The sequence below is a fragment of the Anomalospiza imberbis genome, chromosome 6, assembly GCF_031753505.1.
Source record: "Anomalospiza imberbis isolate Cuckoo-Finch-1a 21T00152 chromosome 6, ASM3175350v1, whole genome shotgun sequence".
Classification (NCBI taxonomy): domain Eukaryota; kingdom Metazoa; phylum Chordata; class Aves; order Passeriformes; family Viduidae; genus Anomalospiza; species Anomalospiza imberbis.
The window spans coordinates 36,925,366-36,953,359 of NC_089686.1; the positions used below are offsets into that span (position 1 = coordinate 36,925,366).

Sequence of the window (27,994 nt, forward strand, 5' to 3'; positions counted from 1 at the left end):
TTACCTCTCCTTTTCTTTTAACTGAGATCCCAAGGTGGTTTGTTTTTTTGGTTTTTTTTTTTTTTTTTTTTGTTTTTTTTGTTTTTTTTTTTTTAGTTACTGAGCACAAACTTTAACGTCAGAGGACAAAAAAATACTTGTTTTATTGATTTCCCCAAGGTTGTAGTGACTGGTGCTACACTCAACTAAAATCTTCTGAAAAATCAGTGGGCAAGGTGGCTTAACACAATGCAGGACCTAAGGCTAGAACTAATGGCCGTATCTTCTACACACGTCTCACAGAAAGATTTCCATGTTATACTAAGATTTTTCACTGTGTTTAAAGCAGTTGCCTGATGTCGTAGCTAAACACCACGGCGCTTAGTCACACATTTCTTTCGCATCCAAAGACAGCAACCATCATCAGAAAAACACGAAAAGCATTTGGGCGATTCTACGTTCAGATCGGAGCTGTCAAAGCGCTTCCGGATTTCATCGCAAGGGGCTGAGATTTTAGCATAGAGGAGCAGCAGGCACAATTAACCTCCAGAAGGGGACTTGCGGCCAAAAAAAAAAAGAAAAATAATCGGATTCGAAAAAAACCAGACGAACTTCCCCTTCAGAAAAACCCCAAACCCACCCGGCTCCAAGGGGGCGTACTGCAGGGAGACGGGCCCCGCCCGGCCGCGCCGCGGAGAGGAGCTCGGCAGCGCTGTGGCACCGCCTCTCGCCGGGCCGGGCGGGTCCGCGGCGGCGGCTGCGTGCGCGGGAGGCGCGGCGGCGGCGGCATTGGCAGTGGCAGTGGCAGCGGCAGCGCGGCGGGACGGCAGCGGCGGGATGTTCAGCTGGCTGGGGAAGCAGGGCGGCGGGCGGGAGCGCAGCGGCGGCACCGACGTGGTGCAGACGGTGACCGGCGGGCTGCGGGACCTCTACCTCCGCAAGCTGCTGCCGCTGGAGGAGCACTACCGCTTCCATGAGTTCCACTCGCCCGCCCTGGAGGAGGCCGACTTCGAGAACAAGCCCATGGTGCTGCTGGTGGGGCAGTACAGCACCGGCAAGACCACCTTCATCCGGTAGGTGACCCCCGGCGTGCGTGGCCCCTGCTCCCGCGGGCCCGCCCGGGAAGGGCCGCTCGGTCATCCTGGCTCACCCCCTGCCCGGGGTGGTGCTGCCTGCGGTAAATCCCTCCCACGCTCTGGCGGAGCGCCCCGCGGCGAGCCCGCCCGTGCGGGGCAGCGCTGCCCCGCGCTGCGAGCCGAGGCCGGGCAGCGCCGTGCGGTGACAGGCGGCAGGGCGGGCGCCTGCCCGCGGCCGGCGACCCCCGCAGCGAGCGGGGCTTGCCGAGAGCCTCCGTGCTGTGCCGGGGGTGGTGCCGCTCCCGACCCTGTTACACGCTCTATAGCTCGCCGCTTGCTTCCTGTTCAAGAATATTATCTCTATATCATATTCTGCTGAGAAAGTGTAACCGCGTTGTCTACTTCCTCGTAGTTCTTTTAATCCCTAAGTTATTTCAAAGGAAAACCAGGGGCTTCGTGTTAAAACGGTATGACTGCACTGGCCACGGAGATCACTTAACTTTGTCTCCTCCCCTTTCTTTCCCAAAAGTAGCTTAATGCGCAAATCGGATGTGATCATAGAGGAGTAAGGTGACAAGAGTTTTGGGCAAAAACCACGTGGTATCTGGAAAGTCTTCCCTTCCATGTGTGTTTATTTTGATCAATTACGTTGAAGAAACAGTATCACTACTAAGGCAGCTTAACAGTGTTGTTCATGTTGTAGTATTTTCTGTCTTTCCTGTATTCCTTATTTCTAGGTTTCTTAGTAACTCATTTTTAGGAAGCTGGAGCATATCTTGGATAAGTACAATGCTATGAATCTGTAACTATTTTGCATATGTTTGTCCCTCGCACATGCCCTTTACAAATCCGTCTAATGTTTTTCCCCAACTCTGCAAGAGACACTGAGGGGTCACATTTTGACCTGCTTGTATCTGAAGTTCATTATAGTCCTTCTGCAAAATTTACAAATATTTATCTTTCAGTTCCAAAGATTATAGGCAACCTTTCCATAACACTGTTTTCTTTTTGCAGGGCAAAATACCTACCTCCCCTCTCCGCTGAAGATCAATGTTTACCTTTAATCACCTGAGAGCTTTTCAGATGTTTACAGAACTAATCGCGCGTCTTCTCAGGTTTTACAACTAGCTAATTGAAAGCTTGAAGTCGAACGTGGTTTCTTTACTGATTATTACAGAGCTCCCGCAAACACAGAGATGCTGCTCAGAGGAATATTTTTATCGTAGAAATAGGGCTGTAATTAAAAAAAAAGAAACTTAGTTTCAGAATCTCCACAGACAGTCACAAGGTGTGAGTGGGGGGAGGGGTTGTTGAGCTGGATTTTTCCAACGTTTCTCTAGACATATTCATTCATTTTCTTCGTTAAAATTACAGTTGCATTGTTAGTCTGTATATATTTCCAGATTAGTGTTGTTACTTGGTTTATGGACGAGGGATGGGGAGAGCACAGGTAATACAGAGGGAGGCAGAATGGTCACAAATGTGTGCATACCAGAACTTGCTGCCTGTCAGCAGTGTTGTGCTGTTATTTGCAATTCATAGGAAACTCTGTGTCTACCCTCCTGTAAGAGTTTGCCTTGGTTGAGAACACAGGTTCTTGGTTTATGGACATTCAGTTTTTCTGTCCTTCATAGCTGCCCATATTTGACTGAAGTACGAGTCAGTATTGTGCATAGAAACATTAGTATTCCTTGCAGTGCCTTGTGTGTATTTTTGCTACTGTTACTTTGTGAGTAACTTGTTATCACTGTAGCAAGTGCTGAGCAAAAGGATTGATTGATGCTAATGTACAGCCTGAATGAGAAAAGACCTATGCTTTATTACAGCTCTTGCCAGCTTTTTTTAGCATTTGTCAGTGCCAGATAAAGATGCCTAGACAATTTTGACAGAGATGAAGTTTTCAAAGATGGTTTCTCATGTGTTTTATTAAAATTCCTGACTTGATGCAAGAGGTGGCTTCTACTGTGACGTGCCCTTCTTTTTATTCTCTTACCTCTTTCTGCTGTGCCCATTGTAGGTAGCTTGCAGAGCAGTTTAATCTTGTACAAGGTATCGGAGAAGACAGGCATTGACTGCAGAGCCCAAATCTGTAGCAGAATATCTTCTATTGCTTCTAAAGGCTCTCACTATGACCAACATTCATTACCTCAGTGTTTTCTATAGCATAGATAATAATTGGCTGAATCAGCAGAAAAAAATGCTCCACTGAAAATGAGCAGTAACTTAGACCATAGTGTCACAGTGACTGTTACTCAAAATCCAATTTAAAGGAGAAAAGGAGGGCAAAAAAAGAGAAGTTCTTGTATGCTGTGTGCAAGACTTAGAAGAAGACATGGGAAAATATTATAGTGTCCAGGGCAGCCAGAAATAAATTCAGCCTCTGGTAGGCTGAATCTCCCATGGAAAAATGTCATACCCTCTCAAGATTGTTATAATCTTTTATTTGTTCAAGGATGAAGTAGCACTACAGGGGATTTATTCCTCCAAATGTTTCAATAAGCAAACACTATTTTAAATAAATAATTAAAAACTGCTCCAAAAAATTAAAACTGCTTTTTGTTCACATTTCTTGACTTCATAATTAGGAGGGCATATTAGGTCTACCTAAGTGTTTACTGTTGGGTTTAGGTGTGAACATAACAATTCTGTTTAGCTGTCAAATATTCATTTGGGATTTACTTTGATTGAGACGTTATCGTGAGAACTTCACATTTTCATACCTCTGACACATCCATATCCACCCAGTTCCTTCCACTAAGTCTTTATGGAAAACACTGATGCACCAGTGACTGAATGTCCCTGGGGATTAAGATATGGAAACAAACACTTCCAGGTTTCTAACAGCTCTTGTGTTTTTTCACTCAGTGCTGTTTATCCGCTTTGGCACTTGGAACAATGCAGTGAAACCAGTCAGTTTGGCTGTCTAAGGTGTAGTGTGGTGATAGTTTTATTCATGTGTTTGACAATGCTGACAATTCAAACAAATATGTTGAAATGTTAATGCTTGTCCAGTTCTGTTTAATGAAGTGGGAGTATGGGGAGATCCAGTTGTTATCTTACATGCGAGCTGCTTGGCCTTGCAGTTTTAGTAATTGTCTCAATTTCTTATGCCTGTTTTAGAAAAAAAAAATGGGGAAAGTGGGGACAGGAGAGGAGAATTGTATAAATAAGAGATAGGAGGTAGTCAATGCAAATAGGTAGTTTCTTTCATTCCGTTTTAGAAGTGTAAAGACTGATTTTTTTTTTTTAAAGAACTTACCAACATGAGACAAACCAGAAGCAAATTCCTCAGATTGCCAGGCTGTGCTTTTACTTTGCTCACAGGTATTACTCAGAGGTTAAAAATTGTAAACTTCCTGCTATTTAACTCAGCCAGAGCTGACTTTTGTGAAAGCACCCTTTTGTATGCATAATGTCTGGAGTCTGCAAGTAGTGTGCGATCACTTGTGCAGCTGCATCTATTTCTTTGGGGGTGAAGTGGGAGGAAGGTCCCTCTTAATTTCTTTGGGTGAAGGCTGTAACTTCTTCACTAGCTCTACATGAAAGCTTTGGATTATTTAGAGCAGAATTACACAAAAGCAAATATCTGCTAGTTTTGCTGTGCTAAAAAAGTGGAATACTTGGTGCAGTGTGTAGTATGGAGGTGAGCAGCCCTGTAAAGGAGCCATGAGTTTATCTGCCAACGCATCACAGGGTATCCCTGTTCAGTGCTGCTCTGTCCAGCTCACTTGCTTTTGTACATTAGTGTGGCCTAGCTAATGCATTTAGACTTCAGATGATAATGGGTATCTGCAACTGTGATTAATCTTTTCTATCTCTGGGAACTTTGTAAACTAGTTCCCCATAGTCTGGCTATACATCTTGCAGAGGAACCTAGATGAATGTTTATTGGCAAAGCTGAAAGGTTATAGCCCAGGTAAAAACAAAGAGAGAAGAATCAACAGGATGTCTGTTGTTTGATCTAGACTGTCTTTGGGGCACTGGCTATTTTAAGCATTCTTCCTGTGAACCTTTTTGAACTACTTCTCTGCTGAAAATTCCTGAGAAGAGCATGTAGTTGCAGATGCTGAAAATCCAGGTACTTTCCTTTGCTAATGAAGCATTTGGTACAGAAACACTGGCAGCTTTTCAATTTACAGGAGACTGCTCTTACCTTTTGTGTGGGTAAATAAAACTGTTCTTTCACGCTGAGAAGTGTGATACAGCATGTTGTGGCTTAGCCCACCCCACAGCTCCAGCTTGCAACCAAGCGCCACACAGCCACTCACACCCTGCACACTGGGATGGGGGAGAGAATCAGAATGGCAAAACTGAGAAAACTCATGGCTTGAGATAAAGACAGTTTAGTAGGAACAGTAAAAGCATCAGAGGCAAGGCAAAGCAAGGAATTCATTCACTACTTTCCATGGGCAGGCAGATGTTCAGGTATTCCCAGGAAAGCAGGGCTCTATTATACATAAAAATGACTTGGGAAGAGAAAATGCTATCATTCCAAGTGTCTCCTTCTTCCTCTAGCTTTATATGCTAAGCACAATGCCATATGGTACAGAACATCCCTTGGGTCAGTTGGGATCAGCTATCCCAGCTGTGTCCCCTCTTAACTCTTTGTTCACTGGGTGGTGTGAGAGGCAGAAAAAGCCTTCATTCTTAAGGTCTTAAGTGTAAGTGCTGCTCAGCAGTAATGAAGACATTCCTGTATTGTCAACACTTTTCAGCACAGATCTAAAACACAGCCACATAGTAGTTGTTGTCCAAGCCAAACTCATCACACTTGAGCACAGCCAGTGCTCAAGAAGAGGTTTATTTTAGTCTCTACTAATTCTTGATGTGCAATTGTGAGCCAATCTTAATGGAAAATACCTGTGCTGCAAAGTGATTTCTGTGTCTGTTAATAGTTGTACCAGGCAGAGCATTGTGACTGTTGGGTGGGGCTTGGTATTTGGAAGGAGGTCTTGCCTTCCTGGATTGCTATCGCTATAAAAGCCTGTTTTTTAAAGCTGCCTTCATGACATTAACTTGGGAATATCATTGCAGTTCAGCAGCACTTTATTCTGGTTTAGTAATTTCAATAAACTGCTAATTGGAATTAGGAGTATCAAGTGCAGAGCAGCAAAAAGAGATGTTGGAAATCATGAAAGGTACTCTATACTTGTAACTCTTTAAACGTGCAACAAATTCATGAACAGGCCATGAAATTACTTTTTTAGGCATCTAAAAGACTGTCACCACTGAATTTCTGTAATCATGCCGTAATTTATGAGCTTACAATAGATGGGAATTATCCTGTTATCCTGGAAGTGTCTTCTGCTGCACTTAGATCCCACCATGTAGTTTTCCTTGACCTGGGGTGTGGGACTTCATTCCTGTGCAATTGATTCAATATATGTATGTTCTTTACTGCTGCTCTTTGAGCATCTTCTTGTATATGTTGTCTGTCACCTTATGAGTTGCTACCTCTGTTAGCAGAAGCCTGGGAATGACAATTTGTATCAAGAGAAAAGCTTATTTACAAGTCTCTTAAAGACCCTTTGTCTTTTCAAAGAAGGACAATGAGGAAAAGCAGTGTTTGAAATAGAACATTTTATCATGGCAAGTTAAAAACTTTATTTTAGAAGACAAAAGTATAATTGATCTTTCAAAATCAAAGCCATGGATAAGTCCAATCTGGAAAATTTTAGCAGCTCTTGTGAGTTAGCCTTGGCATCCTGTTTTAGAGAACTCTGGTGTGCAGTGATGTTCTGTGAAGAGCTGGGAACACACTTTCATGTTTCACTGTTTGCCACAACACTTGAAAGTCCTCGATTTCCATGAGGGCTTCAACTGGTGAGCAATTAAAGGAGTTTTGTCTTCACTTCATTTAGAAAATGTCATGATTTAATTTGTACAGTGAGGTATCTGCTGCATTTTAAAAACCTGTGTAGCCAGAGAGGTTTGAGTGTTTCATTTGTTTTTGGAGAGGGGTCAGTTTTATTTTGCTGTTACTGTACATGAGGTACAGCTTATTCTAGAGATAAAACAGATTGGCTTGTTCTGGCATGATTGTTCCTATGTTCCTTCTTCCTCACAAGTTTTTTGTATTGGCATTTTTAAATTTCTTTTTTTGGAAGCAGAAAGCTACAGGAAATATCATGTAAATAACTCTTCCATGCTCCCTGATCATAGGTTGAGCTAATTGGAGCCAGTTTGCTAAGGCTAGTGGAAAACAGTCTTTGAAATATGTAACATATATTTAGTTCCCTAAATTCAGCTTCTGTCCACTGATCTATAAAGTTTGTGAATGCTTGGGTACTTAATTTGAAGACAGAGATTGTTCAGCAAGTATAGATACTACGTAAAATGTTTTTTGCAGCAAAAGCAGCCAGCAAGTCCTCTCAAATCAGTATTGATTTAGGAAGCTATAGCAGAATAGGCTTAGCACTATTCTGGATTAAATCCAGAATAAACCTTTATTAAAAGAGCAGCATTAATATAGATGCACTAAAGCATAACTAGTGCTGTTGTTACATGCAGGACCACCACCTGGGCCTGAAGAAGAATTCTCATGTAAATCCAGTTCTGATTGTGTAAATAGTTAAACTGTAGTTGATTAAAATTGTGGTGGTTTTTTGGGGTTTTTTTTAAGAACTGCAAGGTGACATTGAAAACATTTTGTTTTAGTCTTGAGCGCCAAGATGGTGCTGTTGTGACTGAGGACAATAACACTGTTGCTTTAAAGTTAAGCAGTGTTGTCTGTGTCTCTTAGAAAGATGGCAGTTGTCATAGAATGTGTGCTAGAGGGAGGTTTGCTCAAAGGACTTGGGGCTGCTTTTACTTCGCACTTGCCATCCATGAAGGGATGCAGACAGTCTTTTTATGTAAATAAATGCCCTGATTCCATTAAGTTTTAATACTTAAATATGCACTTAATTAATTTCAGACCTTGTCTGGAAAGTCAAGGCCCTTGGAGTATGTGCTGTGTCTTCTGTCAGTGGACTACTCAGAGGGAGGTACAAGATGGTTTCTGGTGGTAGAGCACTGCCTGGCTTGGTGCCTTTTGGAAGTACTTTAGTGTTAGGCCTAAATTTCTGCAGATCTGACTTAGTTAACAATTAATTTTTGATGTGCAGGTCAAAAGAAAAAAAAATTCCCTCACTCCCAAAGAGATAAAATTTTATTGTCTCATAATGGTTCTCTTTGCCTCTGATAGGATGAGTTAAAGTTAGTGAGATCATACCGAGTTGATTAAAGGTTTGTATCTGTCAGTCAACTGAATCTGCTCACGTGCAGCTTCAAACCATTCCCTTTTTGTACCAGCAGCACTGGTATAGGCTTGGAAACACTCAGAAAAGCAACCATGTGTTGTAGTGTAACCTATAGCACTCAGATCTTTGATAGAAGCATCCACTTAAATGGTCCTGCAGTTGAGGGCATGCTTTCCCTGCTGTCTTTGTAAAGGGATTTACTTTATCCTTTTACCTAGATGTTGTGAAAAACTAATTCAGTTATCTTCCTCCTTCCCCAGTTAACAGAAATAATGAAATGCAGGAAAAATGTAATATCATTCTTATAGAATATGCATATCCTTGGGAATTTTCAAGCAAATTGTAGGTATTTGCTTTTGCCATGGATCCCAATCATTCATTCTTTTGGAATATTTAAGTATAAATATAGCTATTTTGTATAAATACATTTATATTCTCCACCTCCAGATACCTACTTGAGCAAGACTTTCCAGGCATGAGGATTGGTCCAGAGCCTACCACAGATTCCTTTATTGCTGTAATGTATGGAGAAACAGAAGGAAATGTTCCTGGAAATGCCCTAGTTGTTGATCCTAAGAAGCCATTCCGGAAACTCGGCCGCTTTGGAAACGCATTCCTGAACAGGTGAGATCTTGCTGTCTGTCTTCTGATGATTACATTTACATTTTGGCATGTTTTGTTTTGAACAGCATGGAAATAATATTGAAATACAAGCAGGAGTGGTGGCAGTTCAGGTGAATTAAATGGAAAAAGGCAGTACTAGCTAGGGTGGCATTACGATAGTGATATTCAGTTATCTGAATAGAAAATTGTTGTTAAAACCAGTTCACAGAAAACTGTAGAAATGATTCACTGGGTGACTTGTTTGTGAGGCATGACACCAGGTGAAACTCGGGATAAGTTTATGCAAAAAATTCTACTCAATAAAACTAATAGGTTAGTACTATTTTTTAAAACTACCATTAAAAAAAATAAACAAATAGTTCCCTTTGGTGCTGTCTTGTTCCTTTCCACTGATTTCACTGGATATCTTGGTATAGCTATTTAAAATTGTGAATTTCTGGGATATGTAAAAAGACTTACATGAAGGAAAAGAGTCTAATGTGGCCCATGGATAAAATAAAAACTCAAGCTTTTAAGTGTTTAATATTAAGTACCTGGGTGTTCAGGTAGTTCCATAGACCAGGGAGATGGTGTTAGCTTCTGCTGTGTATTTGTAAAAAGGGAAGAGTTGTTCAGGGGCTGTGAACATTTGGATAGTAAACTTAAATAGCATGCTGAGTATTTCCAGTTGAAAGTTAGTTACTAATAACTCTGTTCTTATTGTCTGAGCAATCACCTTGTTTTCTTCCTGTATTTGATGGCAGCTTGACATAGAGGCCTCACTTTGCAAGCCAATTAATCTAAATTGGTTCTTTTTAACAATAAACTTTCCTGTTTGGCTGATAAATATTGGCATGCGTGTTAGAAGTTCATCATGTACAATGTTATCTATTGCTGTGCTTATTCAAAGAAGAAAGTTTGTAGCTGCTTGCAGCTGGCTTGGCTATCGCTTTGCAGAGATAAGAATATGTGCTGTGGGAAACTGTAGTCAAGTCCCATTTTAAATAGCAATTTTGAGATGATTGGCTAAATTCTGTCTTCCAGATCACTATTCTGTTTCTCTCTTTCCTCACCATTGTGCTCTCTCTACAAAAATTAATATAATAAAAAATATATAACTAGTATTTTGCATAACATTTAAATATTTGCACAGAACATTTAATAATGGTGTGTGGTTTTTTGGATGAGTGGTTATGTAATTTTTTGCCTAAATCATCTAACTAGTTGTGTCAGGTTCTGACTGTTGTGCAAGCAAAATTATTGGCTAGTTAAAAAGATGTACTTTCAGAGTAACTGACTAAATTATTCCAGTTCTTTTGGTGACTGTGATATTGTTGTATTGAAGTGCTGTGAGCACCCTTATCTTCCCCAACAGTCACACTTACTCATTAGTTATTCAGAAGAGATCTGGGTGCTTATCTTTCCCTAGCATTTTTCAAAATTTACAAACTCCTTTCTCTTTATGACTTCACTTAGATGAAATTGTCTTAGGCCTCAGTGTCTTTGAGTCCCTACCAGGTTACCTGTAATCATAGTACATATTTTACTTTGCCTTCTCTCATTTGCCATGCTGACAGTTCTTTCTAGCTGATATTACATTTTTCACACCTGCCTTCATAGACTTCTCTCTACTTCTCTACTTCCCCCCACCCTGCCCCATCCCCCCCAATTTTACTTTTTAAATGGTTTCCCAATCCTAGTGTTTTGTTTTATGGAGGAACTTAAGGCTCTGAACATTTAGACTATGAAGTTGAGTATCCTTTTCATCCAAGTCTAACAATCCAAATAACAGGAAACAGGGACTGAGGTAATGGAAAAAATGAAGCAAACAAGAACACGGTATCACAATGAAGGCTTGCAATTGGTAATTAGCTGCATTCATTTATTGATGTTACCTTGCTTTTGTCTTTTTCCATGACCCCTTCTAATTGCCCCCTGTATCTCACTGCTTGTGGGACATGTTCTTCTATTAATCTCTTACTTATCCTGTTTACTTTTAAGAAAGGTTGGGGAGGAAACCAAAGGGGTATGGGACCTAGTGTGCCCTTAGAAGCTGGTGAGGGAAGAATACTGCATTATACCAGAAAAGCATGTAAATAAATTAGTGCTGCTGAGAAGAAATGCATGGTCCTGGTCTATTTTGATGTGTCATAAGAAATTACAGTCATCTCATTTATACATCTGTTTTTGTAACACTTCTTTTTAAAATCTTCCATTCAGGTGGATAGTATGTAGTTCTGTTTTTTATGATGCAGTACTTAAATGATCTACACGAAGAAATAAGTCTTAGTGTTGAAAAGAGATATTCAAGTACCACTATCATTACAGTTTTAAGTTGTCTAAAATATTAGTTTGAGGCAAGACTTTTAACCCATCTTTCATCTTTATCTTATGGACATATAGTGAAAACTAACAGGCAGTTAATTCTGAGTTCATGCTTCTATTTCCTATGTGTTTACCCATGTGTTTGCTTTTCTCCTCCCATTGCCACTAATGACTGCTGCAAAGATGGCAGTGTCTGCATTTCTGAGGTCTGTAATTCTCTATTTTATTGCATGGTCTTTTCCAGCTGTCCCAGTTTGGGTGGTGCCTGAGTCAAGACACTGCTGTATTGTTCAGCTGGAATAACAGTGCCTTTCTTCCCATAAGATAGGTCTAGAAACATATTGGTGATACCAAGCACTGGGCTTTCTAAGGTTGGATGAGAGTGATAAGAAAAAATATACATGAAAATTCAGTCTTCAAATATATATGAAAGCTACTTCATGCTGTACGTACTAGTGATGTATGTATTTTTGTAATGGTTCACATGACTAAATGTGTTTTCTTGGTCACTTCTGCACATCCATTATGCTTCCACATTATGTGTTTGCTTTGACATAACACTGCCTTTAGGTTTTGGCAAGCTCAAATAATGTGATTTTCCCAAATAGTACCTCTCTGCTCTTTCAAAAATATTTATTAAGCTAGTAGAAAACTTTCTAATGCAAGAGTTTGCTTCAGATATGAGGTATTTTTTATACCTGGTGTCCCACTAAATCAAACAATACATTTTACATTATGTTTACATACCCTCAGGTTTTATCAGGCTCGGATGGCTGCTGTTTCCTTATGCCCTTTTGGGTTTCAGGGAGAGGTACAGGTGATGCTGCCATTTCTGTTTTATCCAAGAAGGCACACTGTGTGCTTTTGTTAAAGGTTCATTGCTACAAGGTCTCTTGCAGAACAAGGTGAAGTGAGGTGTTAGGACTTCTTTTCTTTTCAATTTCCTTTGAAGAATTTGTATTGTATAAATACCATCTAGACTTTGATATAGTTTACATTTTGTATCTGATACTTGACTGGTTGAATTCTTCCTACCTCAGATCATCCAAGGCCTTAAAGGTCTTGCTTGACCTCAGCACAGCTACAGTTTCCTGTCTGTGGTGCCCTGTTTTTTGAGGCAGTGTGCTTTGTGAAGCCATGGGTTGATGCAGGGCAGCCCCATCTTGGAACCTGAGGCTGCAGCTTAACCCTGTGTGGGGCAGCCTCACAGGAGGAGGGTGGGTTACTCTGTATGCTTGTTAGTATCTTCAGCTGCTCCCTGATAAGAAGATTAAAGTCTTATGCAAATCTCTTTAAGGCAGGTTATGATGAAGGGCAGTGAAGTTCTTCAGTCACTAACTATCACAGAAGCATTATTTAGCTTGCAAGTAACACACCAAGTGTTCTGCACAGCTCTCAGAGTCCTTGTCAATTATTTATTCTTCTGTAATACCACCATTGAATTTGCCTCCTGTTGCAGATGCAGGAGGTTATTGTTTAGAGCACACTGTGTGTAATTTGAACTCCTACTTCTGGCAGTGTGATAGTTTTGGCTGGGAGTAATACTGGTGTTTTTCACTGGTGCCCCAGCTGAGGAGAGCGGTGGGTTGGAGAGTAGGGATCACTCGAACACTGCTAAATCAGGCAAGAAGGAGATGTGGCAGGGACTGGACCATAAACATATTGTCAGTATGGCTTTCTGCTTGCTCCCCTTTTCAGTCTTTGAGTCTGGGCATAAGCTGGAGAACATGAAGAATTTTCTTTTGTGTGTACTAATTTTGGTCCTAGCAAAATGGGTTTGATGGAGTCTCTTTGATGTTGCATTTACAGCCCAAGTTGTCTGCTCTCGCAAAATTTGAAATCTTATCAGCACTTAGACATATAGTTTTACAAGGGTTCCCTGTGGTTTTTTTTTTTTTTTTTTTTTTTGAGAAGCTCTCTTCGTAATTTTTCTTAAACATGTATGGCTGCAAAACATAGAAGTTTGCCAGGATTCAGAAACTGTTTTCAGTCTCACTTGAGTCTTTCTAAAATCAGGTAGATAATGGGGAGCTCTCAAGAAACAATCTGTATGTGAGCTAGAGCTATTGTTAATGGGTTTTTTCCCTCCTTTCCTGCAGGTTCATGTGTTCTCAACTACCCAACGAGGTCCTGAAGAGCATCAGTATCATTGACAGCCCTGGCATTCTCTCTGGAGAGAAGCAGCGCATCAGCAGAGGTGAGTTGCAGAGCTTTATAGGCACCAAGCTCACTAATTTGTTTCTGCTCTACTGGACAAATCAGCATCCTAATCTCTGGGGAGCCTGTTTTAGTGGCACTGTATGGTGGTCTGTCCCATACTTTTGTACTGCAAGCCCTGTACAACCCATATTTTAAGGTTGGATGTTGGCTTTGGCATTTTTTTCTCTTGAAAGCTGGTGGGGGTTGGTATTTCTGTTATGCTGCTGCTATGGCTGCAAATGGCTACAGTTGCATGGTCTGTTAACTAATTAGTGCTTTGTGACTCCCAAGAAAAAGTCTTACTTTGATCATTTTAATTGCTTTCCATGAAGTAATAATGACTCTTATATATACTACTGAAGTTCATGAATGAAGAAATGTTTACAGAAATAGCTGTAGGTTGGTCATGTCTGAAAAATTCAGGGGTGGGGCTATAAATAAGGTGGGTTTTTATGGGCACTGCTAGAGCTGCTTCTTAAGGTTGCTCAGTCATGCCATAATATAACACAGTCAAAAGAGGAAGTCAAATGGTAGAAGAAGAAAGAGCAAATGAGAATATTTTTAATAATATGAAAATTCTGCAGACAACTGAGCACTGTTTATCAAGCTGTTTTAAACATTAGCCTGTCTTGAGAAAGTATTTAAACAGAACAGCATAATGTAAACAACTTTCTTCCTTGCATTCTTCAGCTGCATTTGAGTGCCTGTCCCTTTTCTGTGGAATTGTAAATGGTAGTGATGCAGGGTGTGGCTTATGCTGCCCTCTGTTTTCAGGCCTTTGCTTAAGAGATGGAAACTTGTGTTTCATGCGTCTGTCAGAGGAAATAAACAATTATTTAACATATCACACCTGTGATTTTTTGAGGAAATCCTGGTACGAGCACAATATATGGCAGCTATGCAACAATAGTCTTGTCTTCATAATAAACTGACAGAAAAAGGGACTAACTTTTTAGGACTATAATCTAAATTATGCTTACCGAATAAACTGATCTACCAGATGCTTCTGGATTATTTTGTTCAGTGATGTTTTGTCCTCTTTATTACTCATAGTCATGTAAAGCATTCATCATGGGGAGAGTGCTGGACTTTTCTTTATGTGATGTATTAGTGAAATAGTAGAGATGAACAGCATGAGAGCTCTACATCGCTGCAAGCAAAGACTTGAATGTTGTAAAACCAGAAATAAAACAAATACTGCATGTTGGCACTCTTACTTTAGACAGAAAAAAATTGAGTGTATAACTAATGATTTTTAGTCCTGAAAAAATCTTCTTATAAGATGTCCACAAAATATTTAGATCCCAGTTTACACAGTCTGATAAAATCAGCAGTGGTCTGCTTTTCCATTGCGGATTCCAGCTCTCTTTTTTCTCCTCAAGTTAAAACTAGCATCTTAAATGCTCAAGTTAAACTGCATCTTACCCCTTCTTTGCTTGTTAAATCAAGAGAAAATTCTGTTTGGCAGCATTCAAGTATCTGTTGAATCAAATATACTATTTGTAATAGTATGGAAGGGAACATGAAATAAGCAGAAAACTAGAGTATTATATTAATATGCTACTGAAAAAGTGAGCAATTGTGTATCCAAATTTAAGACCATTAGGTAATGCTGTGGAAGTCTCAGACTTCCAAGAGCAGGACAGAGTTGTGTTTCACTCCAGGTTATGTTTCACTGGTAGTCCTGTGTTGCCTGAAGGACCATGATTCTTCACTACCATCTAGAATTGCTTCTGTGATTTAACAAAACATGGCTCTTGTTCCCTTATTGTTCAGAAACTCCTTGTCTTGATGGTATGTGCCTTATCAATTGTTACAGCCTAGCTGGCCTGCCCTTTGATATGATAGACTTCCACCTAATTTGGCATAGTTCAGTAATTACCTCAAACTCTTACCTGTTTCACAGGCTTTAACTTGATTAGACTGCATTTCATTAATTTTTTTTACATGTGATAAAGATTGTCCTGAATGTGTCTCTTGTCATAGTTCTTTTATCAAAGTGTAGTTCTCCTGTATGCTGTTAGGTTTAATCATGTTTAAAGTGTGGTTGTACCAAATACGAGGTTTTGGGAGTTGGCTTTAGAGCACTGTTCTCTCAGTCTCCCAGGGCAGGTTAAATAAAGGTTTCATACACTTATACATCACCATAAAAGAAGTTATCTAAAAGTGCCTTTGCATTTATTGCATGCACATATTCCACACTATCATGATCAGAAATTACTACACTCAGCCTTGGCTGAAATACTGCATAGTCAGATAAATTTCCTGTAAATGGCTTTTGGGCTGCTTATGCAGTTTGCATGTAGTCAAGCACAAACTTGACTTGTCCTGTGATGCTGCACATAGCAAGGTTTGTCTGACCTGCTTCCTGAAGGAGTTGGTCTGACTTGAACATATTTATGCTATAAGTCTAATTTAGAATGTTTTGAAGTTTGAGTTGCTTTGATGGCTTTCTAAATTATTGTGTGTAAATGTAAGCAGGATTGTACAAGGTGTTTTCTGCTATCCCTGAATGTGCCTCGGTCAGAGAGGGTTCTGCATTCTAGAAGTTAGCCTGTATCTTACACTGGTAAGCTGCAGCTTTTCTTAGTTAAAATGTTTGATGGAAGAATAACATTACAGGGCCTCAGTGTAAGACCTTGTCTCTTTGCTGTTAATGTTTTTTTCCCATCTGACTAGCTACTGCTTAACTATTTATCTACAAATGATTGTAACATTTTTTATAATATTAGAATTTGTCAGGTATCACTAGGAGTAAGTTGAAGCCTTCTGAGACCGAGAGAAGACTCAAATATTAGCTTTCATTTTAACATGCAGGAAAACAGTAAAGGGACTATGTAAAATTAGAGGATGTGCACTATTTCCCAGCATGCTCCATTTTTTAACTCTGGAAAGCATCCAGACCACAGATAAAGGAGCTGATTTCTTGAAGGGTCAACAGAGGGCAAAATTCAAAGATGTCTCAAGACACACCTTTCCCACTCCTGTTGTCAACAAGAGGATGTGCCAGAAGCTTCCTGCCTGTCAGTTCAGGGGCAGTGTAAGTGGCTGGAGGAGAATGTGCAGATGTCTGCCAGCATTGTCCCCCAGGCAGACAATGCCCGTCCCTGTGCTGCTTCTGTGACATCACTGGTGATGTTCACGCCCTCGCAGACAGAAATGTCTGTGTGGGCTGCAAGATTTGGAAGGAGAAGTGAGTGTCTGGCAGGATGTAGGGAGGAACCCCTTTTAGGAAGGGAGGGGGTGCTTCGTTCATGACTGAATGGTGTGAAGGCAAGTGTTTCAAAGAGTATGGGGAAAGAGTTCAGGGGAAAACGGATATCGTTTTTTTTTAAAAAGCAAAAAGCTCCCAGTACATACTTAGCTGTTCCTTACTCATACTAGATGAGTCACATCCATGCCAAACCCAACGCCACATCACCAGTGGTGACTCTGTGGATTAGATGTGTCACTTCTGAATAAGGAGTTCCTGAATACTGTTTGTTGTGTGGATTAGGTACCAGCTGAACCTGTAAAAGCATTTAGACAGGTGCTATGAATAGACTTCCCTTTAGAACGTGATAAAACTTGTTTCAGGTGATCAGCAAGGTCACTGCTCGTGTTCTGTAACCTGTTATGTCCTCAGAGCCATCAGCAATGTAATTATCTTACTTGTAAATTGTACTTTTTAGTCTGCTGTGGTAAAAAAACAGCAAGTGTTACAAGGTAAGGAGAGATGAGTTTGAAAATGGTTTTAAATGCTGCATTTGAACCATTTCCATTGTTAGTTCAGATAAGCAGTGCTACCAAAGTGACCAATATAGGCAGTGATGAAGAGATATTGTGATCAGAGCCCCACAGTCTTGTTTAGCTTGGATGCTGTGCTGGAACCAGACTCCTGGAAAGAGGCAAATGTGGGTGTTAGATAGAAAAAAGGGCAGTGATAAAAACAAAAGGTGATAATAGTGAGACTGGCTCAAGGAAATGCAGGATACAGTTGTCCTGACCTCACTGTCCACAGATACTGTCCTCTTGAGTAATAAGTCTCCTTTTTGCCCCCAGGTGGAGGCTGTTATCCTCTTGTTCTTTATCCCCAGCCCTACGTTCTCCAAGACTCACTTTTCTGAATGGTAAGACTCTTAACAGTGTGTTCTTCCTCCAGGCTATGACTTCTGCCAAGTCCTCCAGTGGTTTGCTGAGAGGGTTGACCGAATCATCCTCCTTTTTGATGCCCATAAGCTGGATATATCTGATGAGTTTTCAGAGGCCATTAAGTCATTCCGGGGCCAGGATGACAAGATCCGAGTGGTGCTTAATAAGGCTGACCAAGTAGACACACAGCAGCTGATGAGGGTCTACGGTGCACTCATGTGGTCCCTGGGAAAGGTGATCGACACGCCAGAGGTCCTGCGGGTCTACATTGGCTCCTTCTGGGCCCATCCTCTCCGAAACACAGACAATCGAAAACTCTTTGAAGCCGAAGCACAGGATCTTTTCAAGGATATCCAGAGTCTCCCGCAGAAAGCTGCTGTGAGGAAACTCAATGACCTCATTAAAAGGGCAAGACTTGCAAAGGTAAGAAAAGAGAAGAAAACAAAACTGAATGAGCAGTCTCTGCTGCTGTCAGTTTGTCCTTTCTCAACCTTGCCAATTTTCTCTTGCTATAAAATGTGTCTTTTTAGCGCAGTTTTTAATCTTGGATTGAATTGTCACTTTTTCAAGGAAAAGTTAGTCACTTGAAGAGAAAGCTATTAGACAGGAGCTCTAATTTCCTGAGCAGTTATCAAACCAAATGGTTTTTCCTTAAAACTCATTTTAATGTGAACTACTAATCAAAAATGAAAAGGACTTGCAAATGCATCAGTATATGAATAGTTGTTTGGGGATGTGTACCACTTCCTGTGTTGGCTTATTTAAATTTCTGAATATGAAGATAGACTTTCAGGAGTTTTTGGTGGGGTTATTTTTGGGGGTTGGAGGAGGGAATGAAGGGGGGCTGTTGGTTTGGGGGGGTTTTGTAGCCTGAGCTTTAGGGCACCCTGTAGAATTTGCGTCTTTGGAAATTCCATTTAAAATCACAATGATGTTGTGTTAAAAGTTGCTCTGATCCCAGAGCAGCCTCAGATCCAGTCTGCTGGCAGCATTTTGTTTTCATTTGTTACAATCATTTTGGCATTGAAGGAGTGTCAGTTGAGTAATTTTTAGCTATTTCTATGAGATGTAAAATAAAAATTGATAAAGGTAAACACAGTACACAGTGGTCTTAGGGATATGTTAGACAGTCCTGGAAGGGGAATAAACTGTTTATCGGCAGGAAAGCAGCAATGTAATCCAGTGTCATTTTTCTGCCTTCCAAACTGCTGTCGAAGTATTGCCAGTCAAAAACAGTTTTTACAGCATTGAGTGTGGGGTTTCTTTTACCCTATTTTTGTGCTACCCTCTTCTTAATGTTTTCTTAAGCATTTACAGAAAATAGAGACAAAAGCAAGCTCTTAACATGGCGTCAGATTTGGGCATAAGGCTTTTTTCTTTTTTTTTTTTTTTTTCCCCAAGTCCTGTGACTCACTATCCCGTTTTGAAGATGAGGACTGTTCTTATCTACAAGAAACACATGTGCATACTGGCAGACCTTAAACCACTTAGAATACACATGTGAAACTGTTAGTGCTTATGAATTATAAACATACTTTTCTGAGTTTGATAGAAATACTATTTTAGACATAAGATCCATACAATTACTCACAATTATTTAGAAAAGCTCTTAAAAATACCCTTACTGAATCCATTCTGTAATTCTGGAGAAATACTTATATCTATACTCTTAGAAAATTTCATGGGTTTATGCTTCTTTATGCTGGAATTTTTTTCTCCTCTACAGAAATGTAAATTTATTTGCCATTAAAATGCATACACTCTTTTTAGATATAAGGAAGTGTTGTTGTGTGAAATTTGTGAACTTATTATGTGCACATAAAAATTGGCTACATCATTTTTCTTTTAAAAGCAATTTTTTTTTGTTTCTTCCTTAACAAGTAAGGAAATGAAAGGGCAATTGCTGTGTGCAGCTTGTGTAAGGTCTGTGTAGAATGCTATAATACACATTCTGTCACGGTTTGGTCAGTATTAAGTATTATACTTACACAACACCAAGGCAATCACTTGTTTCACTGATGCTTTTTAGTGATAGTTCGTCTTCCCCCAGTCTTCAAAATTTCACCTGTTTATTGCTCAACAGTTTGATAGACATACCTAATTTTTAACTCTTTTTTTCTGTGTGTGTGAAAGTTATAACTAACTTCTGGTTTGTGGACAGCTACATTCTTTTTAAATTAACTAGGACCTGAGTTTTGTAAAGACATCCTGTTGTGGAGGTCATTTGGCTGCCGTAGTCCTGGCCAGGTCAGAGCTTAGGGCAGCATTACTTCTAAAAGAAGGCTCTGCCCTGGTGCCTTCCCTCTTTGTGCAAAATGAGTATCAATGTGCTGGATAGGTGAGCTCACCTCAGTTAGGAAGTGCAGCCACTGTTTCTGTTCTGGACCTGATCGCTTGTTCTGTGGCCAAGCAGATCCTTTTGGTGGGGAAAGGTAGTGGGAGAGTGGCAAGAGGGAAGAGATGAATGGTTCAGAATAAAGGCATAAAGAAGGTGGGCAGGATGGATATTTTGATGGCAATGCAAGAATCAAAGTGTTTAAAGAAACCCTAAAATAATGTCTTTCCTTATAAGCTGGAAAGGCTCTACTTCTCTCCTTAGGGCTTCACAAGCCAGCCATGGCATGCTGCTCCTCTTGGAACTGGCTGCTCTGTCATCTGCATAGGTGGCTGCATAAATGTGGGTAATAGGTACTCACTTTTCTGTGAGAAAATAGGTAGGAATGCAATATCACTTCAAATAGATAGCCCTACCACTTAGCATACTTGGATTACTGGAGGAATTATCACATTGATGCCCACAATGGCTGGTGTGGCAAACGAGCTACAAATCATACAGATGGACCAGTATGGCTGGAGCTCTGTGTATAGTGTCAGGACGTGGGTTTTGGGGTCTTGCCATTTCTCTTGCTGTTGGTACTCATAGAATGCTCTGTACCAGGCTTCTCCTTAAAAGAGCAAGTGTGCATCTGTATTTCTTTGAAATGTGTTTCCTTTCTCTCTGCCCCTCAAAGGAATGCTGAAAGCAGCAAAAGCTAATAATAACTAATGGATAGCTAACTGCCCATGTAAACACAAAGTTCCAGAAACAGTAGTTGATAATATCTTTCCTTAGGGAAACATATTTCTGTTTCTTTTTATGACCAAGGTGAGGAACACTACTGTGAAGTGTCAGTAAACAGTAGTTTTGATTTCAGTTTTGCTTCTTTTTAGGTTCATGCTTATATCATCAGCCATCTGAAAAAAGAGATGCCCTCTGTATTTGGGAAAGAGAATAAGAAGAAAGAACTGATCAACAAGTTGCCTGAGATCTACATCCAGCTGCAAAGGGAATACCATATTTCAGCAGGGGACTTCCCTGAAGTCAAGAAAATGCAGGTAAGATGGTAGATTACCATTCCACTGAAATATCTCTTAACTTTGTAGCAGGATTGCCAAATTGGAAAAGTTAGAACAGAGTATGTCAGCGTTACAGCTTAGGATGTTTGGCAGTAGAGCAGTTGAAATAAGTCATTTGACTGATATTATATTAGAGTGACTTGGTAGTGGTACAGACCAAAAAAGAATGATAACTTGTTTAGTGTGCATTCACTGATACAGAACCACACAAAGACTATGAAAATAAAGAATAGAGAATCTGACCTTCTGTCCTTTTAGTCAGTACTTGTTCTCTCCTGCAGGAAGTCCTAAAGGCTTTATGCATATAAAATGGCAGTGGACACTCACAGGTTAAGGGGCTTCTTTTGAATCCTAAATGTGGTTATATTTATTATTTTTGTGATGGTATCAAATATTTGTAGGTGAAGATATCTTTAGTCATAAGTTCGTTTTTACTCTATTCTGTTCCTGTTCTTACTGGTACTGTTTCCCAGTGAGTAAGAAAGGCAATGTGTTACTTGAAAAGTCCAGCTTAAAACCTCTTGCTTCTGAAAATAGTCTTTTCTGTCCTGTTAAGTTTGTATTCTGTGAAGGAGAGAGAAGTTCTTGGTTTATGCTCACAATTTATTTTTAAATACCTTTTGTCTCTTCCTCTTTTGGATTTTCTGCAGTCTTTCAACCAATTTTCTGTCACTTTCTTGCCTATTTATTTCTGTTCTCTGATTTGAGATGAGTTAGAAAATATCCCAGGGAAAAACAGTTAATGTTGTGTTAGTAGTGATTTCAAGCATCAATAGACAATTTTTGTATCTCAGATCATAGGCATGGCCTTTGAATTAGAGGATAATTCAGCCTGAAAGCTGAAGAACAAGAGGTCAGGGGCCTGCAGTTTGTTCTGACTGTGGACTAGTCATGAGTGTGATAGAGGATGTTTTCCAGATGTATCATTCTGACAGTACATGTGGTACACTTGCACAGCTATCATCAGGAGTGATGATTGGCTGATTATCTATAGGAAGGCACAAGTTTCTTTTATAAACTAAAGTATTTCACCTGGGAATCAACTACTGGCATGAGATAGCAAATCACAGATGAAGCACAGGATGTATTTTAGCTAAGTTTTCACAGGCAGGATTGTTGGAAGGCTTTCATGAGTTAGGCTTTGAAAGGGGATTTTGTGGCAAAAGTTGACTCTTTCTTCCCTTGCTGCATTTGCTTGTGATGCAGAGTGAGAGAATGAGAGATCTGAATACTGAAACGAAATTTGAATGAAACTCTTTCAAACTTACAGTACATGTCAGTTAAGCCTCAGCAGCAGATGGCAGCAAATATGTACAGGAGATCAGTCACTTCTGTAATGAGGAGCAAAACTGTGTGAAAACAAAATTGTGCCAAAACCAATAGCAAGCTGATCTTTGCTTCTTGAGATTTGTTGCACTACATACATTTATTCTGATCAGGTGCTGTAAATCAGGTGATTGTGTGTAAGTGTCACCTGAACAGAGTTTTTGGTTGACTGGTTTTACCCCGTGCTCCAGGTTTCTTGGGTTCATTTTGATATATATATAGAAGCAGCTCCTTGAGGTGATAGATGGGATTTGTTAAAGCAATTTAACATCATTTTACAAAAGGTGGGAGGTGGTGGTGATGTTTGAGTTTTTTTAACCTTTTCCACTGTAACTTTCTCTTCCTGGCAAGCATTTTGCATGTAGAAAAAGATTTAATAATTGCCTAAAGCATTTTTAATTTTCTGATGCTGTGGTGTAAAACATGCTTGGGCTTGTGTTGGATGAAAACACCATAAATTCTGCAGGGATCATCTGACTTCATGAGTTCTGGCAGCACTGCTATAAAACACTGCTGCTGTTATCTCACCTCAGCTTTTCTTTATTGATAAAAGACACCTTTTCCTGACCTAACCACAACCAAGAAGTCTAATCTATAAAATCAGATCAGTCCTGCAAACATTTGATTTTATTTTTAACTCCAAACACTCGCCTAAGTGCTAGCAGGACTGAGGACTTACTTGCACGCTTTCTTAGATGTTTGGAAAAAAAATCATCAAATGGAAAGTTGCTGGGTAACATTCATCAGCTGTTGTGGTTTTATCCACTGCAGTTTGAAATTTGTATTGTAAATGTAATTTGATAAATAAACTCATACACTGTTGCAAAATTGTCTTAGTGTGTTTGATCAAATATATTGGTTGTATGGTACATGTGTTTTGTTTCTCTGTCAAGAGGAGTTTCAGCTATAGAAACAGCTTCAAAAGATACTTATTTTAATTGAATTATTACTTAATTATTTTAATTTTAAGCCCATTGTTTGAACTTTTCAATGTATTTGAATAGTTTTTGACTACTATCTCTGTGTCATTCACAGGAGCAGTTGGAGAATTGTGATTTCACTAAATTTCATTCTTTGAAACCAAAGCTAATTGAAACTGTGGATAACATGCTGGCCAACAAAATTGCCTCCCTGATGAACCTAATCAGACAGGAAGAGAGCAACATGCCCACAGAGATGGTACATGGTGGAGCATTTGATGGCACCATGGCAGGACCTTTTGGCCACGGATATGGGGAAGGTGCTAAAGAAGGAGCTGATGAAGAGGAGTGGGTTGTTGCCAAAGATAAACCTGCTTACGATGAGATTTTCTACACTCTGTCACCAATCAATGGCAAAATATCTGGGATTAGTGCAAAGAAGGAGATGGTGACTTCTAAACTACCCAATAGCGTCTTGGGGAAGATCTGGAAACTTGCAGACTGTGATGGCGATGGGATGTTGGATGATGAAGAGTTTGCATTAGCAAAGCATCTCATCAAGATTAAACTGGATGGATATGAACTGCCTGGCACGCTACCTTCCCACCTGGTGCCACCATCGCACAGGAAACTTTTCCAGACAGCAGAATGAACAATACATGAAGAAGAGTGAGGATTTTGAAATTCCCACAGAAATGTGTTGAAAATACCAAAATTTGAAGTTAAGCTTAGATCCTTAAACCTCACAGCACATTTCACACAAGCTACTGAAGTTGTAAGCATGGCAGCAGCGACACATTCATGTCACTGTCCCTGCTGACCTTCACTCAGACATGCTTATCACAAGTGCCTTATAATAGCTCTGTCATAAGGTGAAAATGTTCTTGTAGTCCCGTGTCCTTGTCTCGCCGCCTTTACTACCATAAAGCAGAAAAGACCATGCATAAAAGTTGCTGACCTTCGCCAAACCGAAATACTTATCAACCCTGTCTCCAAACTATTCTAAATAGCACGCTGAAGCTCAAAATGTTAAATTCACCTGCATATGCAAGGAATATTTAGATGCTAAAAATGTACTTAAGCCATTGAATGAATGTAAGCATCTCTATAGTCTAAGAAAAGGCTCATATAAAAGGAAATCCTTTTCTTTCTTTTTATTGTTTAATTGGAGTTAGAAAAAGATAGAAGAATGATGAGGAGAGTCTTGTAAGTGCTCAGAATATGAGCAAACTTGTTTTAAAACTTCAGATTCTATCTAGAACTGCAAAATACTAAAATTTTTTTTCAGTCTGTCATTGTGTCTTATCTGAAGAATAGCTTCTTCAGTTTTACACAGCACTATGTATTCAGTATTATCATTAGAAGAACTGAGATCTCCTTTGTTCCCTGGATTTATAGTTTTCTTTGCAGTTTAAGCTTAGCTTCTCTGCAGACAATGAATTTCTGAATGGTTCAAAGTGACAGCAGAATGGTTTCTTAAGCTGAAAAAAAGCATTTTTGCATTGAAATTAAGCCTCTGCTCAGAAAAGGTGTATTGCTCAAATTCAGCCTACTCAAAGCACATCAAATTGTCTCAGGATATTTTCATTGGTATTTAATTTCTATTTACAGCTAATTATTCAGTTATGTCTGTGTATTTTTTAATATATAATATATTTAAGAGAAGTTTTTAATTCTTGCCAACACGTAGCTGACAGCCACAAAAGAGAGATTCAATTCTCATGGTGGTAGATTTGAAGGATGGAGAGGCTAACAGAAACTGTTAGATTGACTGTAATAAATGATAGACATATTACTCCTTTATTGAAAACAATCCATTAAAGGAATGGATGCTTAATAAACATTTATTTTCCAACAACACACAATCAAAGTTGAACATAATGTTTCCTCACAACTGATTTTCATCAGTACCTTAAAAAAGGCAAGTCTTTGGCCCTGTGACCCTGACTCTTTCAAGGAGGGCCAGTTCTTTCATAAAATCAAATTTGGCAGTCAGTTCTGGTCTATGTGTATGAGCAGGAATTGACTTGTATTCCATTTGTAATAAGAAAGACCCTACATATCCAAGGTACTGTAGTTTTGAGCACTTTCTTGTTAAGTCTCAGTAAGTGGCAGCAGTAACGCATTCTGAGACAGAGCAAGCCAAAAAGTGCTTTAAGTCCTTGCAGTAGGGGTGGGGAGGGGAATACTTTGGATATTGTCTCCTAGTTAAGGTTTTAGTCATACTTCCATGTTCAGTTTTGTGGGTGATCTGAGAAAAGCCTCAGCTTCTTTTTTCAAATCGTGTATTTGTAGGTTGTCAGGTTTCACTTCTTTCTGGACCTTTCATCTTTCTGCATCTGTTCTATTCTGAGGTGCAATTTCCATGAACTTTGTCAGGGCTCTTCCACGGGAAAACAACGATGCTATTTTAAGTAATGGCAGAACACCACCTTTACCTTGCCAGGTTTCTGGGCCTGTATCAAGGATGTCCTGGCACAGTTGAATAGTTCTGAGGACTTGATTTTTTTTTTTTTTTTTAATTTTTAGGTGTTTTTCCTATCATTCAAGCACACCAACTTTATTTCTGTTAGACCTAAATTAGAAGCTAAATTAACCTTAGTGCATCTCTGTGCACTTTAGTAGAGCTGTGAAACTTGACACTGAGTCTGCCTGTGTGACTGTACATCTGCAGAGTAACTATTTTCTACATAATTTATTTTTGATTGAAAAAAAAGTAGTCTATAGACATTGCAGGTGTTAAGAAAAAGAAAAAGGCTGCAGAAGTTGTAACGTGTTTGTTTGTGGGTAGTGTCTGCAGTCAGTACCACTTTATACACTACTGACCAGCTTAGTACTAGTGACTAGCTTAATCAGGAAAGCCACCAGGAGAAAGAATGCAAGCTTGTGTATTGTGACTACTGGAGTGTAGGCAAAGCTGAGAGGACGTGGGAAGCTGCTGATTTTCCGACTCTGCCTTACCTCGCTTTGCAGCAGCACAGGGCTGCAGCAGTGGACTCCTGCTTGAGTTCCCACCACATGTAGCTTCCAGGGGTGATGCTCCAGACATACTGGAGCCATGTGATCCCGTGCCATTAGAAATACCCTCCTTCAGTGAGAAGAGCAGGATAGTTTCAGTGGTTTTATTCTGTTTTTCTAGTTTTTGTTGGTAGTAAAAGGGAGAATACAGCCTTTTCCTCAGACTCTGTGGCAGTATGCTAGCTTGGTCTTAAGGCAGACAAATTGAAATACATCCTTTTGAGAAGTTAAACCATTTTGCGTAGATGGGGTTGTAGTATTTTGCTTTGTGTTCCTGTAGAATTTGGAAGATGAATGCATGAAGCATGTACAGGAGTAGAGGTGGATTTTCTCTGGCTGTCTGGATAAATAGAAGTGTTTCATGGTTGGCATCCACAGCTACATAAATCTATTTCTAGCTTTGTGGTACAGTGAACTAGCATCATACTTAGATGATGGGAATAAAATACATTTCATGGAAAGTTTAAACAGCAGTTTCTTGCACAACTGAAGAGATGGAGTAGGTTGCTCAGGGGAGGGGTTCTCTTCTCACTACGTCCTCACAGGTCCATGGGCCTCCTCCATTTGCCTTGCTGGCTGTCTGCAAGCCTGTTCAGTTAAACCAGCCACACACAAGTGTTTGGATAATGTTCTGTAGAGTTAGTGAATCCGTGTGTTAGAAGCATGAGAAGTGAGCAGGATTGGCCTTCTCTCAGGATAGTATGCTCTATGTAGTTATTCATAACAGCAGTATGAGGTAATCTTTGGTGTTCAGTTTGTTACTAATGACTGCTAAGAAAGGTGAAGATGTTGAGTTGGTTGAGTATTTTATGCCTAGGATTTTGATAACATTTTCTGCAAGATCATCCAATGTTGTCTGTGAAATCTGTGCCCACTGATGTAGCCTACTGTCTTAAACTAAAGTAGAAACTGCTGCTTTCACCTTTTCTCCAACTATTCCACAATACAGTTTTAATTTGCAATCCTAGTTCTATTCCTTCAGAAATTATCAGTTTTTATTGTAGATTGGAACAGAAAATGTGGGGCTACGGTTCATAACTACAGTACAGGACACTGAGAGGCTTAAAAACTGTGACAGCTTGAAATTGGAGAGTTTACAAAGATTTTTAAGTCGGGGTAAGGTCCCATTTCTTTATTGGCTGTGGTGTGGATTTTTGTGGGACCTGGTCTCAAAGCAGCAGGTATGTGGTCCTTGGCTTTCAATATTGTTTATTGCCAGCACTCGAAATGCACCCTCTTTTTCTTTCCATCACTTCCTTCCTTTCACAATGTGCACTCATTTTAGTGGCTCTTTAAATTGTTGGATCTCAAGCAGAGTTTGAAGTGTATGGTTTGATGGATATGTGTAACTTAGCACTGAGGAATGATCGTGAACTTAATTTTCTATTTCACATGGTCACCTTTTCTAATATTTTTGTTAAACACTGTTTTCAATTAAAAGGCACTCTGACTTTTGAGGAAAGGCTTGATCTGTGCAGTGTGCTTCAGTTTGTCCAACTAGGCAAACAAAGTTGTAAGTTCATTATTGTTGCACTTTTATTACACAGTAAATTCTTTGCAGATACTGTAATATATTTTAATATGCTTTGTAATCATTTTTAGAAAGCAGTGATAAAAATTGCTGATTTAATAAACTAATATTGAATTACCTGAGATTCTGGTTTGTATGCTTCTTTCTGGAAGATAATCTTTCAGTGACTCATATTTTGTAATCCTGCTACTTAAGGCTCATAGGCAGAGTAGCTATTTGGCAAGCTGCTGATTTTCCCACCTCAGTTTT

General features: G+C 39.8%; 1 protein-coding gene across 1 annotated transcript; it reads left to right on the plus strand.

Moving 5' to 3' along the window:
- Positions 1-760: 760 nt before the first annotated feature.
- EHD4 (EH domain containing 4) lies at positions 761-27,867 on the plus strand. The gene is made up of 6 exons (XM_068193439.1): positions 761-1,052; positions 8,744-8,920; positions 13,324-13,421; positions 17,565-17,977; positions 20,765-20,929; positions 23,312-27,867. Exons 1-6 carry the CDS (start codon positions 817-819, stop codon positions 23,846-23,848), a joined length of 1,626 nt encoding a protein of 541 aa, XP_068049540.1. The 5' UTR covers positions 761-816; the 3' UTR covers positions 23,849-27,867.
- Positions 27,868-27,994: the final 127 nt, after the last annotated feature.

Coding starts and splice junctions, on each gene's coding strand:
- EHD4 (XM_068193439.1), top strand. CDS start 817: ATGTTCAGCTGGCTGGGGAAGCAGGGCGGCGGGCGGGAGCGCAGCGGC. Junction 1,053..8,743: donor GGCAAGACCACCTTCATCCG/GTAGGTGACCCC, acceptor CTCCACCTCCAG/ATACCTACTTGAGCAAGACT. Junction 20,930..23,311: donor CTGAAGTCAAGAAAATGCAG/GTAAGATGGTAG, acceptor TGTCATTCACAG/GAGCAGTTGGAGAATTGTGA.